Here is a 12,828-nt window from a genome sequence, read left to right on the forward strand (position 1 = left end):
ATGCATTACGTGGTTCTAATCATCAAGGCAGGTCCTTTCAACAACAAGTCTGGTTGCATTGCAGCTTGCTCAGGGCATTTTATGCCTCCTGGATATACAGTACCAGAAAGTCTTCCCTCAGTGTTTGGGCTGGGGATCATTTCATGAGGCTGCAAAAAAGGTAACGTTCTTTTCCTGGCTGTGTGTGTTGAGAAGCAGATGGATTCTGAACATGTGTGACTTTCACACAAAGGGAGCAGAGGAAATTCTGGGAGTGGTACTGGTAGTCAAAGGGCAGCTTTTGCACACAGAGCCCAGCTTAGCTGACAGGTTCAAATTCTGCCCTGCCTTGTTGCCTCTGAGCTCCATGTGCTGGCAGAGGCCACTGTATAAACCAAATAGTTTTGTTGTAATGTGCTCAGCGCTAGTGTGAGACTGCTATGCAGAGATGTCTTCTGTTTCTACTTCTAACAGCTTAGCAGCTAATAAACACCATGCAACAACCTCTCTTCTGAACCTCCTCTTAAAATACAGAGTTTGGTTTGCCAACTCCAATGTATTTAAAGCATCCAAGCTTCCGGGGAGACTTTGGAAAGTTAACTGAGTGAGTGGAGGCACGTGCAGAAAGACATTTTCAGAAGCAAAAGGCAGCTCCAGTGTCAGCTCAACATCTGATGAGAGGCTCTGGGGATGTTGAGCCTTTTGCATTGAAAGGGGATATGTTCTCGCATTTGATGAAGAATCTCTTCTGGTATTCAGTCAGTGCAAGGGCTGTAACCTACTGTGGGAAAACAGGCCGGGGAAGGTGAAGAATGGGGAACAAAGTGGTGTGCAGCTTCTACCGAAGAGAACTTTTCCTGGGAAGAAACTCCAGTGAGTTTGATAATACACCTATGTCCTTACTGAGCCTGTGGTACTAAGAGACTTACAGCAGAGCTGGGAGTTTGTGGTGACAACAAGAACAAATCTGACACCCCAGCCCTTCAAGAAGAAAAATTCTCACTCAGTTTTTGGCTTTTTCTCCTTGATAAGTCTTTGTGGTGAGTTAAGGACCCAAAGCAGATACAGCACTGATCTTTTAGAAAGTGCATCTTCTGCATTTCTAATTGAAGTCAAAAAACAAGAATATTCTCTTTGTGATGACTTCTTGCAGCACTTCAGAAGTGTCCAGAACTGCCAAGTGGCAGGGAAAGGCAATTCATAAAATCTCTCTGATTCCACAGTCTGAATCCCAGGACTCTTCTATTTGCATGACAACTTACATCCAAAAAGTATGGAGAGGCACCCAATGATAAATTGAGTATGCCCAGAGGAGCTGACAGTCATGTATCCCCTGGAAAGCAGATAGAAGGCTTGAGATTCTTGCTAGAAAGGAAAAAGGCATTGAGGGACTGCTAGGAGCTTTTGAAATCCTGGGCTGGGGAAATTTCATTTAACTCTCGTGGTCAGCACCTGTGCAGGAAGACTCACTTGAGGAATTCACAGATGCCAAGGTGACCTTTCAGTGGCCACTCACAGCCTGCCAAGCAAGGTCAGAGCCTTCTCTCCTCACTGCCTGTATCCCCAGCTGGTGGACATTCTTGTTCACTCCTTGTTTTCTTTCCTCTGCTCAGGACAGGGCTGGAGGCCATCATGGAGACCTACGCCTTCTGGAGGCCCCCTGTGCGCACTCTCACCTTTGAGGATTTCACCACCATGCAGAAGCAGCAAGGTGAGCTAACAAAGAGATTGCAAAGACCTGTAGAAAGAGCAGGAGAAGAGGACACCAAAGCAGCAGTGCCCTTTGCTGTGTGTCCAGTGACTGGAATGGGGATGTCACACACATTGTTGAGCTCTTGGCTGAAGTGAGAGGACACAGAGCAGAGAGGGGGATGGAAACAGTGGACAGGCCATGCCTTATGAGGTGGAACCACTTGGGTTCCCTGGTCTCTCTAGAACTAGAGTCCTAAGAGCTAGAAGGAGGAGCAGGAAGGATTTTAGGGTTGGGCAAACCAGCCCAAAAACACAGCATGAGTTAAATGTGAAGAGAGCACAGAAAGACTGAGGAAATGCTCAACCATGTCGGACACCTTGTACTCCATTTACAGTTTACATTTGCCATTTGTATACAAACACAAGCGAAAGGGGGAGGGGTTGCCCTCAGGAAGCTTTAGGACACCAAGGATGTGTCTCCCTTTGGGGTCATGCTACCTTGATTTCAAAGCACAGTGGCCTTGCTGGAGACACTTTCTGCTAGTAAGAATTTGGGAGGAATTATTGGATACCAAGCGTTCAGGCTGTGTCTTTTCATAGCTTCTGCCCTTTACATATCTCATTTGTTAAGTAGGGCTTTCATCTCCAGTTTCAGGCCATGTTGGTATTTTGCTTTTTGCAGGGTCAGTCTTTCCCATTCACTTTAGTGCAGCTATTTCTAGTTAAAAACAGTGATCATGGAGAAAGAGATATTAAGGCAGCAGCCTGATGCGGTTTTTTTTTTTTTATTCCAACATACATGCAAGAAAAGAAACAATTCAAAATGGTGTTCAAATGTGACACCAGCAAAGTTAAGCTATCAAAACCAAATTTTTGCCCTGTGTAGCAGATTCTCACATTCAAGCTTGACTTTACCCCCTCCAAGATCTCTCCAGATCGTGAATCCACCTGGGGATGATGTGTTCTCCTCCAGATGTAGGGAAGCAGTGGTGGCTGTTGGGGCTGCCCATCACCAAGGCAGAATCAGAAGGGTGTCTAGCAGAGGAATCTCTTCTTGCTTGCTGACTGTCCCCCATGCCAGTTCCACATGCAACACTCCAGGGCCCAGGTCACCTGCTAAATAATTTTTCTGATGGCACAGCACATGAGTAGGACAGAGCACACTCCAGTCAGCTCTGTTAGACTCCCCATGCATGGTCTTCACCTGACCACCCAACTCTTCTTGAATAGCACAGCATGGGGCAGGAGAGGTTTTGCACAAGCTCAGGGCCTTGTGTTGAGGAGCACTTCTGGTGGGGCACGTGGTCAGAGATGGGTTAAAGCAGGGATTTAGAAATGTTTTCATCACCCACCTAAATAGAAACATAACAGCCTCTCCTCCTGGTCACAGTCACTGAAGCAGCCTCTCTCCAATGTCTCATCCCCTATTCGGGCTCGCCTGCCTCCCTCCCCTCAGTTATCAGATAACATCCTAGTGGCAAGTCCAACTATTGCTTACGTGGTAAGGTAATATTAGGAAAGGAAAATATTTAATGTATTTTTAGCTTGTTATAATATAGTTTGGCAGCTGGAAAACCAGGAAACAAGCCAGTACCCTGTAACCAGCAGGCCCTGTGCAGACCACCACCTCTGCACCAGAGACAAAAAAGCCTAGGGCAGGCCTTAACTGAAGCTGTCCTCATAGGTTGATCTCAAAACCTAAAAATTCATTGCAAAAGGGTTTTTGAGATCTGCATTTAGCCACGTGAAATAATAAATCAGAAATATTCCAACCCTCATAGTGCTTATCTCTCCAGTAATTGCTGTAACAAACTGATCCCTGGTTTCAAAAATAGGTGGAAATCTAAGGTACAGACACACTCTATTTTAATTTCTGGCTGCTGGGACAGCCCCCATAGGCAAGTACAAACATGCTGGTATGGAGTCCTTGGAACTGCTGGCAGGAAGAGCAAAAAATGCTGAGGTGGCTTTAAGCTACATGTGATTTCTCCCTTCAATAAGACAACCAGGATATATTGTGCCCACACCTCTTTGTCTCCTTGCTTTCAAGCACGTGAATTGGGTGCCAGGTGAGTAAAACACTGCTGTTCAAGAGCTGACATCAGCATAAGCTATTGAACCTCAGATCCTCCAAGACTTTACAGGGATGTGACTTGCCTGAATTTCCTTCTCTCCCTCTTCTGAAGCTTCAGTGCTCTGAGCTGCATGGTGTCATCTCACACCTTTGTATATTTATGAATTAGAAGATTTCAGGGTTTTTTTAAATAAACTGATACTTTAATTGTAGGTCCTGCTGGTTTCATCAAAGCTGGGTGAATATGTGACATTTCTGAATAAACATTTGAGGAAATGCAACCTTTCCTTTTATCCCCTGAAATGTTTATTGGGAAATTGCATGGGGGCTACAGGAAACCTTTGGGAGTAAATGTGTCCACTGCAGCTAAAGAGGAGTGAGTTCTTACTGCAGAGAGACAAGATGAGGGCAGCGAGAGTGTCTACATGCCTAGGACTGATGAAGAGCAAGCCATGGTTGCCCAGCCTGTGAGAAGAGAGAGAATAAATAATAGTACTAAAATATGTCTGTGGTGATAGGAAAAAATATAATAGGTTTCATAAATATATGAAGTTCAAGGATGTGCTGTAACAGTTTCCCTATAGGAACTGTGGAATTCAGTTTTGATTTTCTGGAGATAGATCCATCCTACTGTAATAGGAAAAATTACATTTTCTGGGGCAAAAGCTTGGGGCATCAGCAGCATAAATATGGTGTGTTCCTTGCTTTCAAGCTAAATTTTTCTGTGCTGTGGATTTCTACAGATTTTTAGCTTTTCTTTTGTCACTTAGTAATTTTTTCATGAAACAAAAGTGCTACCTGACTTTTCCAAGCTGCTTTTGTCTAACAAATCCAACCGAATTATTTGGCCGGCTTAGAGATTTGACTGATAAAAATAACTGTATAGATGTGATGATTTTTTTTTTGGAGAGTGTGCAATTTACTGCCACAGGTGCTAGTTTGGAAAAGTTAGTGTGTATTCTGAAATAAGGAGCTGACTGATCTCAAAGCTGATAACTACAAATATGCCCTCCAGTAAGGACAATCCCAGTATTACTCTGCAGAATCTGGTTCCAGCTCTAATTTATCCAGAGCTAAATGAATTAGTGCAGTTCCTAAGAGGTACAAATCCCCAAAAAATACTGCAGAGTGGTCAATAGTGATGGGAACAAAGGGTAGCAGGGGCTATAGAGATTGCTTGGTAACCTGCAAGTTCGCAAACATGCTGCATTCAAAAGACTTAAATTTTTATGTTCTAACTAAATGTTTATCCCTTTTTGTGGGGTGTTAAGAGCTAAGGACATATTTCCTGATCCACCTTCTTCATACATTTATTTGCTTTGCAGGTTTTTATCTCCCCGTTCTGTGCCTCTCAAAGTGAATAGCACCAATCGTTTAATTTCTCTTTTAGTGGGAACTTTTCCAGGTTCTTAATCACTTCTTTAAACACAAGTCTGCACAGAGTATTCCAGATGCATCCATGTGATACAATTATCTAAAGACATTACAATTTTTTCCACATTATCCTTTCTGCCATTCGACCTACATCCCAGTGCTTTGCTCATTTGTTTGGCCCAAGCTTTATGCGGAGCAAGGACTACACTGACACACCAAAATCGATACTTGGTGTGCTGGACGCAGCTGTTTCAGGCGGGGATTGAATAACTTTCTAATCTGCACAATGATAGATTTCAGCTGCCACACAAACTGGAGAGTTTGATGTCGCACCCAGGCGCAGACGCCTGGTGCAGCTGAATCCCATGGTCCATGAACTTAAGTTGCATGTGTTGCCTCTGAAGGACAGCACATCAGCAAGTCCCTGCAGGTCTGTGACCTGAATGGTCACCATGTTGTCCTACCAAGTGAAAGAACATAATTCTTCTATTAGTGAAATCCCCTGGCTTGAGAACTAAACCTCTCTTTTGGAGTTCACAATCCAAAAGTATCCTCAGCTTTGCAAGAGTGAGCACCACGTTGGAGGCAATCACAGCAGGTCTGCAGCCAGTTCCTTCCCCTTTTCCCCTTGAGAAAAACCTTGCACGAAATACTCCAAAAATGGCAGTCCAGCAGCAGCTGACCTTCTGGGGAATGGTATCACCCACACTGCAGTTTACTTACTGCTAGGGAGAAAAGAGGCTTGGGGTTATTGAATGCATATGGCAGTGAGACGCATGGAAAGCCAAGAATCTATTAAAGTCTTTAACTGGAATATATTTTCAAAATTTAGATTGAACCTCATCCAGATTCTCATTATTAAAAATTTGTGGCTCAGTTTCTTGATTTTAAAAGGGAACATAAAAAAAAGAGGGAGAGGGAAAAAGAAAATCAGATTTCCAGTAACTCTGCATTATGTCACCAAGAGTAAAAAGAGCTATTGCTGGCTCATTTGTGATATCCAGTTTCCCACAGGACATTGTGATGAGCAGAATACTATCAGTGACTGTACGTTTTGTGAGGACATTGAGACTAAAAAGGCACTGGGGCAATATAAGAAGAATGATCAGTATCTAATCCTTCCTACAAAAGCTGATGACTTATCAAGAAATGAAATCAAAGGTACCCTGGAAGCTCGTAGGAAGAAGTACCTCCTAAGCAGAATTTCAGGACCAATAGGAGAGTCACATGATATGATCTATCACTAGCCTTGCAGCACATAAAAATTCACTTTGTCATTGAATTGCTGTCCTGACACATGCACACCAAATCCACAGGAGTCAAATATCTTAAACTTGACTGGTCAGCTCTCAAGGCAGCTTTCCTTTCAAATGGGCTCTTTTCTTGAATTAGTGCTTTTGCCACGAACTCCACCAAAGGGTAGACACCATAGATTCAACCCCTTCTCCATCAGCTTGAGCATTTGCGTTGATCTTGGACTGCAGGTAGAGAGTAGAGAGTCCTGCTCTTAGAGGGTCTGCAAAATTGGCATTAATGGTTCTTGAGATTAGCATCGAAAATTGTCTACAAGGGTACTGGAGGGAAAGAGGGGTGTGTTTCTTGCTAGTAAGACAGCTGGTGCTATCTCTAGAGCAGCATGCATGTACGAACTGACTGAGTACAGGTCCCACAGTCTGCTTCGGAGAGGGAAATACCTGCAGTCTTGTGTCAACAAGGATAAGCACAAAAGGCTCCCTCTCCTCGATGTGGAAGAGATTCACAGGTCTCATTTACAGCTGGAAAGGAACAATGTTTTCTTGCAGTAATGATGATTCCAGACAGACCCTAAGTCTGCACCAGCTATCAGCAGAAACGAGACAGATACCGGGAGCTGAGGTGTTGCTGCTTTTCCAGCTTCTCTGTCTGTAAACATTACCCTTTCTGGGCAGGCACCACCTCTGTCTTGCCAAAGTTTGTCTGTACAGCCTGCGACTTTTTCAGTATAATACTCTTCCCCCATGGGGGTGGTTCTCAGAGAGCCACCCTGATTGCACCCATATGAAAACAAAATCCTGGTGGTGTCAAGTGGAAGAAAGACTGAGCCCTCCAGAACTTCATCGGAAGGCATCACAGGGCGTCTGGAGGCAGAAAGAAGTAAATAATTCTTAAGATCCTTTCGGCTTTATCTGAGATCCTAGATCCCAAAAATAGTGTCTCCCAAAAGAGTGGAGCTGCTCATGCCAAGGAAGATTGAACCACCTACAAATTCATCTGATTGGCCCCTTGCCTTCCAAAGGCAGCCATCAGTTCTGTCAGCAATGCCACCGGGATAATCTGGATGCTGCTTCCCTTTGGAAATCAATTGTAAACAGTCTAGGCTATTGGCAGAGGTCAGATAGCTGGGTGTGGACTCAATTATCTGCTTGATTCTTTTGACCTTGAAGAGGAGATTGGAAACAGAGAGATTGTTGCCAGAGTTATTGGGCTCAAGTGCTGGCTTCTACATACTTCAAATGGCTCGTAGATTGCTTCATTTAAACAAAGCACCAGGGAACAAACTGTTCCAGCTTCTTCTAGGCTGAGCTGCAGACAGTTTTCCTTTAGAGAAGGGACTTTTTGGTGCTTCACAGGAAAATTAAAATACACTCCCATATATGACACAAGAAGCTGGAAGTCAAGGTCTGTGCCACTTCCTGATGTCCTAAAAGGAGTCTGCAGTGCTCTGTTACTCCAGAGAGGTGTTTACCCTGCGTTCCAGTGACTGAAGCCTAAGTCTCTGTTATCTCATGAGTGGTGATCAGATTTCATATGAATGACTAGAGGTGAGCAATGATACTTTGAAAATGCACACAGTTTCCTAAGAGTAGCACCTAATTTTCTTATGAATAGAAAATTACATGTTCCTTGAACTTGCCACAGTACTTCAATGTTTTTCCTCAGCTGTCTTGGTGCTCTGGGTTTGGATGGGAAGTGAAATCGCATGTCCTGAATCATACTTTTTGTCCACATTAGAAAAAAAGTTGGTTTTTACCATTAGATCTTGACAATATTTTATCTTGAAGGATGACTGAGACAAGTTTTATCTCTAACTTGCTGACTGCTCAGTTTGCCTTGCAGAAATCTGTAAGATGTAAAGGGAAGTAAAGTATTATTCTGAGTTGTTCTAGATCTACCATTATTTCCAATGATTCTTGTAATTTGAGGTAAACTTATTAAAAAAGTCCTTCTCTATAATTTTCTAACCTTAACCAAAATTTCCTTTCATTCCTCACTTTTGTGCCATACAGTACATACTTTCCCTCTAAAATCTATTGCTGTAATTACCTTTTTTTTTTTTTTTATGTGCTCTGTGAGCTGTATCCGAAAGAACTACAAAGCACTCTTTATGTTTCCTCTACAACCCAGCAACTTGGCACGCAATAGGTTTTGAGTCTCATTTGGGCCTTTTAAAGATTTTACCAGTGGATTCATAATTTGATAATTGGCCAAAGGCTCCAGAGAGAAAAAAGGCAGCTACACTCTGTGAAGAGAGAAATGGCTCTCATTCCCATGAAAGTGGGTAGTTCTCATTCCTAAAAATAGGGAAGGAGTTGAGAGAGTGTCCAGCATGTCACTGACCAGGTGACCCTGCCCCTTCTTAGTGAGAAGACAAAGAACAAGCGTCAAAGCCATTTAGTTTTCCAAGGCAGTGAAGAGGGAACTCAGAGGGGTAGTAATGGTGATGAAGAATCTTTCAGTCCTTCTGAATGTTTTAGGTTTGAATTTTGGTGAAAGCTAGGAATGGTAGCAGAGACCTTGGTCTGCCACTTATATTTGCAAGGAAAAAGTTGCCATAATAGGTGAGAGCAGGAGTGACAGCTGATATTGTGGCATTTAGATATCTGGAGACATCAAGCAGGACTGAGGCATGTGCTGCTTGAAGCAGAAATGGATCCAGGTTTGTGCTGTGCCTGGCTCCAAAAGGACATGAGATCAGATAGTTACAGTGGCACACTCTGGCCTCATAATCTGTCAGTCAGAGCACCTGGCAATCTGCACAAACCCTCCCTCCTGACCTCATTACTCCCTCAGATTCCCATCCTTGGGCAATTAACAAATTTAATTTTTGTTCTGTGCCCAAGGTGAATTAACTTGGAAGGCAGAGAGTAAATTTCATATGCCATACTTAGTGTGCACCTGTGTCCAAGTGCACAGAATGGGAGTAAGATTTATCTTTTTGTTCAAATTTGTTTGCCTGCATGCATGCTATTACATTTATTTACTGTTGTGTCTGAAGATAGAACACTGTGAAACACTGGTAAGAGCTGCTCTTTCCTGTGCTTTAGAAAGTCCCTGTACCTATATGTCCAAGACTGTAGAGTCTTCACTAAAACCAGACCTTTCAGAAATGATTTGGAGTACATTCGCATGGACAGGCTCCTCTGTGCTCCTTGCTGGCCAGACACATGCCAGCTCCTGGCCAGCTCCATTTGGAAAGCTGGAGAGTTCCATTATCATGGCTCTGTGCCCAAGTGAATATAAACTACCTCTCTGGAGGGCTTATTTACTCAAGTTAAGTGCCAGGAGGAGAGTTGTAAGCCAAGTGAATGACTAGTGGCCAGAGTCCCTTTTTCCTGCACCTCCAGGTGCTTGGACACATGCCTATCACATGAAGAAGATGCCAACATCTTGGGGAGGTGTCAGCAGAGGGGCTGTGGGTCCTCCAGGAGATGGATAGGTGAGGTTGTGCACCTACCAATCCAAGCATGAGAGCCTGTTCACATATGGAGGCAGAAGGAGATGGCCTGACTGAGGCTGTGGGCTGCACACTGTCCCAGGGGCTCTGCACAGCCTGCAGGCCGTGGACTGACCATGCTGACCCTGCAGTTCGTGTCTGGCCACCAGCTAAGCTAGCATGTAGATGGGAGTGGGCTAAGCTCTCTGAGAAGCACTTGCTCTCAAAGAAAAACTTTGCGCTGCCTGACCCATCAAAACATAAAATCTTAAGACAAACCACCTTGTTGTTCCCATCCTTGTTAGAAAGTGAGGCACAAACTCTGAGGACACATCTGTTTGCAATGTGACAGTGCATACCAGTGTGAGACCAGCCACGCTGAGAGCTACAGGCTGTGGCCAAGTTGTCCAAACTTCTCTAAAGCTCTTGCCTGTCTGGTGAGACTCTGCCTTTGCCCAGGGTATGGCGTTCATGTTCGGGTATGCTGTGCAGATGGCAACTCTGATCTGAGCAAGGACTTTAAGGACCAAGAGGTCTGTATGGAGGCACTGCAGGTGATGGTAGCATCCAATGCCTGGAAACTTTAGCAAGGAAAATATGCTGCAGTAGAGTACAAAGTTTGATTTATGTGCACTTTTCAGGTAAAGGAGATTGGGATAAGTTGTCGGTCAAGTGAATAGTATTGTGTCATTTGTAAGAGAGATCCCAGAAAATTTTCCATGCACAATTGCTTCAGACTCCCTTGGCACTGATGCTCTCCCCACTGTCTTGCTGTTGCCAGAAAGCTCCTTTGGCTAATGCTGGCTGCTGGCAGACACATTTTCCATCTACACTGCAGTGTTAGAAGTTTACTATGTGACCTGCCTTCTGTGGAAGAGGTCCCTGTAGCATTTCAGATGCCCTGGCACACTGAATGTTTCCAGAATACTCCAAGCCCTCATTTTAAGGCACATCATACCTGTGGACTATGTATGTTTGGGCCGCAGTTTACCCTGAAATTGTCCTTAACACAAGCTCAGTCAAGGTAAAAGCGAAAGCAAGGGATTATTGGGAACACACAGGAAGACAGCACCGTTACTGAGGCTTAGATGCATACCGGTCATAAGCTACTTGAGATGATAATTTAATAAGGCTTCTTGTTGATACCCAGAGGAAAAGCTGTAATTTCTTCCCTATGCCTTGTGAGCATGAATCTGACACTGGTAAACAGACAGCATTTCTATTTGGTGCCACAAGAGGAAATGCTGACAAGAAGAGGAAGGTTTGCCTTTACATGCCATCCTTTCCACGTGGTCTCCCTGTCTTCCACCATGATTTCATTATTCTTTTTCCCTACTTCTCGGTCCCAATTGGCAGATTTTAGCTTCTCTTGCACTTAATCGTTCTCCAGTTCCCCTCATTGAAAATGCTTCTGTCCTGTTGATAAGGTCAGCTTGGTTATCACTTGTATGACCAGACAGCAAGCTCCTTTCAGGATGACAGCACTGCTTGGCTAAGCCCTGGAAAGAATAGCAGGACACTGTGAGGACAGACACTTTCACCTGGCATGTGGGGCAGGGTTCAGATACAAAGAAGGGACCTTTGAAAAATTGGAACCTTTTGTTTTATACAAATGTGACTCAATAACAGCACATATGTGGGACCAGTGTCTGCAGAGCCAAAAAATTATCTTCTGGGGGCTGCTCAAAATAGTAATTAATCGCTCTGGAATCATGGTAAGTATGGAGGTGCGAGATACTGTGACATTGCTGGTAAATGAGTGTGGTGTTGGCAACTATTTCCAGGGGAAATGGTGGGTAGAGAAGAGGAACAGAGGACAATTATGGAGGGATTCATTTTATTCTTGCTTAAATGTGGTTTCAGTTGACTTAAGCCAGACCTAACATAGTACTGCGTGTCAGTTTAACTGGATTGGTTTGTATCCATGCCTTCCATTAAAATGACACACACATCTGCGTATCCAAGACTGTGGTATGGTGTGGATATATTTGCTGGGCTTGCTGCCATCTCTAAGGGGATTTGGCTGACTTTGTAACAACTACAGACCAAGTTATAACTTCACAAAAGTCCAGGTTGTGTATGGCCCATACTAAGGGCTGCCAGCAAAGATGGCTAAGAAATGTCCTTCAGAGCAGAGCGGAGCTGGTCCAAAGAGAATGAGCTGAGACGGGCCTTGCTTTGTATTATTTCCTGTTCCACTTAAAGGTGTGAAGAGTACCCTACACATGATCAGGAACTTCCTGCTTCTGCATTATGCTCTGTTGCAGCAGAAGTCTGGTGTGTCCTTGCTTGTGGTTGGCATTGGTAGCAAAGCACTCCTGAAAGAGAGTTGTGAGGTTTGGTATTTGCTCGCGTTGATGGATGTCTTGCCTCCTCATCATTTTGAAGTTACAGAGAAAAAGAAAAATCTTTTTTACTCTATTTCCTAACTGTTGTGTTGTCACTTCAGGGTTTTCCTGTTGGCCTGCAAATAGGGATTATTCAAATCACAATCACTCAGTCCCTCTTTGGAGGTGACCTGAAATGTGCAATTCTCACTTTTGGAACCATTAAGCAATCCTTGAAACTGCTAACAATCAAAACTTACTCTTACCCTGTGTAGCCAAAGCCTCAGTTTTGGGTACGACTGGATTGTAGTTTCTCAGCAGATGAATCAAGTCTAATGCTTGAGGTAACTGGTGTGTGCACTTTTCTCCTACTGAACTGATAAAGTTTAGCTCTGGGACAAAGGAAGACTGAAATTAAGACATTGTATTTAATAATTTATTCTATATGTTTTATTTCAAGCAGATCATTAAATACTCATACTTATGCATTTTTACTTATTCTCCAGACACTGTCAGCAAGGGAGTCACTTTCTGCAGTTTGCTCATGGAATAAATGGTGTAAAGAGTCAAAAGCAGGATTGCTGTGGGTTAAATACATCTCACTTTGTGCTGTATCTGTTTTATGATTATTTGATCTCTGTATTTTGGGCTTGGATAACTAGATGATGATACATTAATTCATCTGCCTG

The 12,828-nt window shown here is 43.6% G+C and overlaps 1 protein-coding gene across 2 annotated transcripts in view; it reads left to right on the forward strand.

Annotated features, from left to right (window-relative positions):
• Positions 1-12,828, forward strand: part of TBX15 (T-box transcription factor 15) — a 90,633-nt gene that overhangs the window by 73,207 nt on the left and 4,598 nt on the right. For both annotated transcript variants that reach the window (XM_066175523.1, XM_066175524.1), the window contains exon 7: positions 1,593-1,690. In XM_066175523.1, coding sequence (XP_066031620.1) covers positions 1,593-1,690 — 98 coding nt within the window. The remainder of the gene's footprint in view (positions 1-1,592; positions 1,691-12,828) is intronic.

Source organism: Chamaea fasciata, unplaced genomic scaffold (genome assembly GCF_029207755.1).
Source record: "Chamaea fasciata isolate MVZ Bird 193981 ecotype frontalis unplaced genomic scaffold, bChaFas1.0.hap1 SCAF_2, whole genome shotgun sequence".
In the NCBI taxonomy this organism is placed as follows: domain Eukaryota; kingdom Metazoa; phylum Chordata; class Aves; order Passeriformes; family Sylviidae; genus Chamaea; species Chamaea fasciata.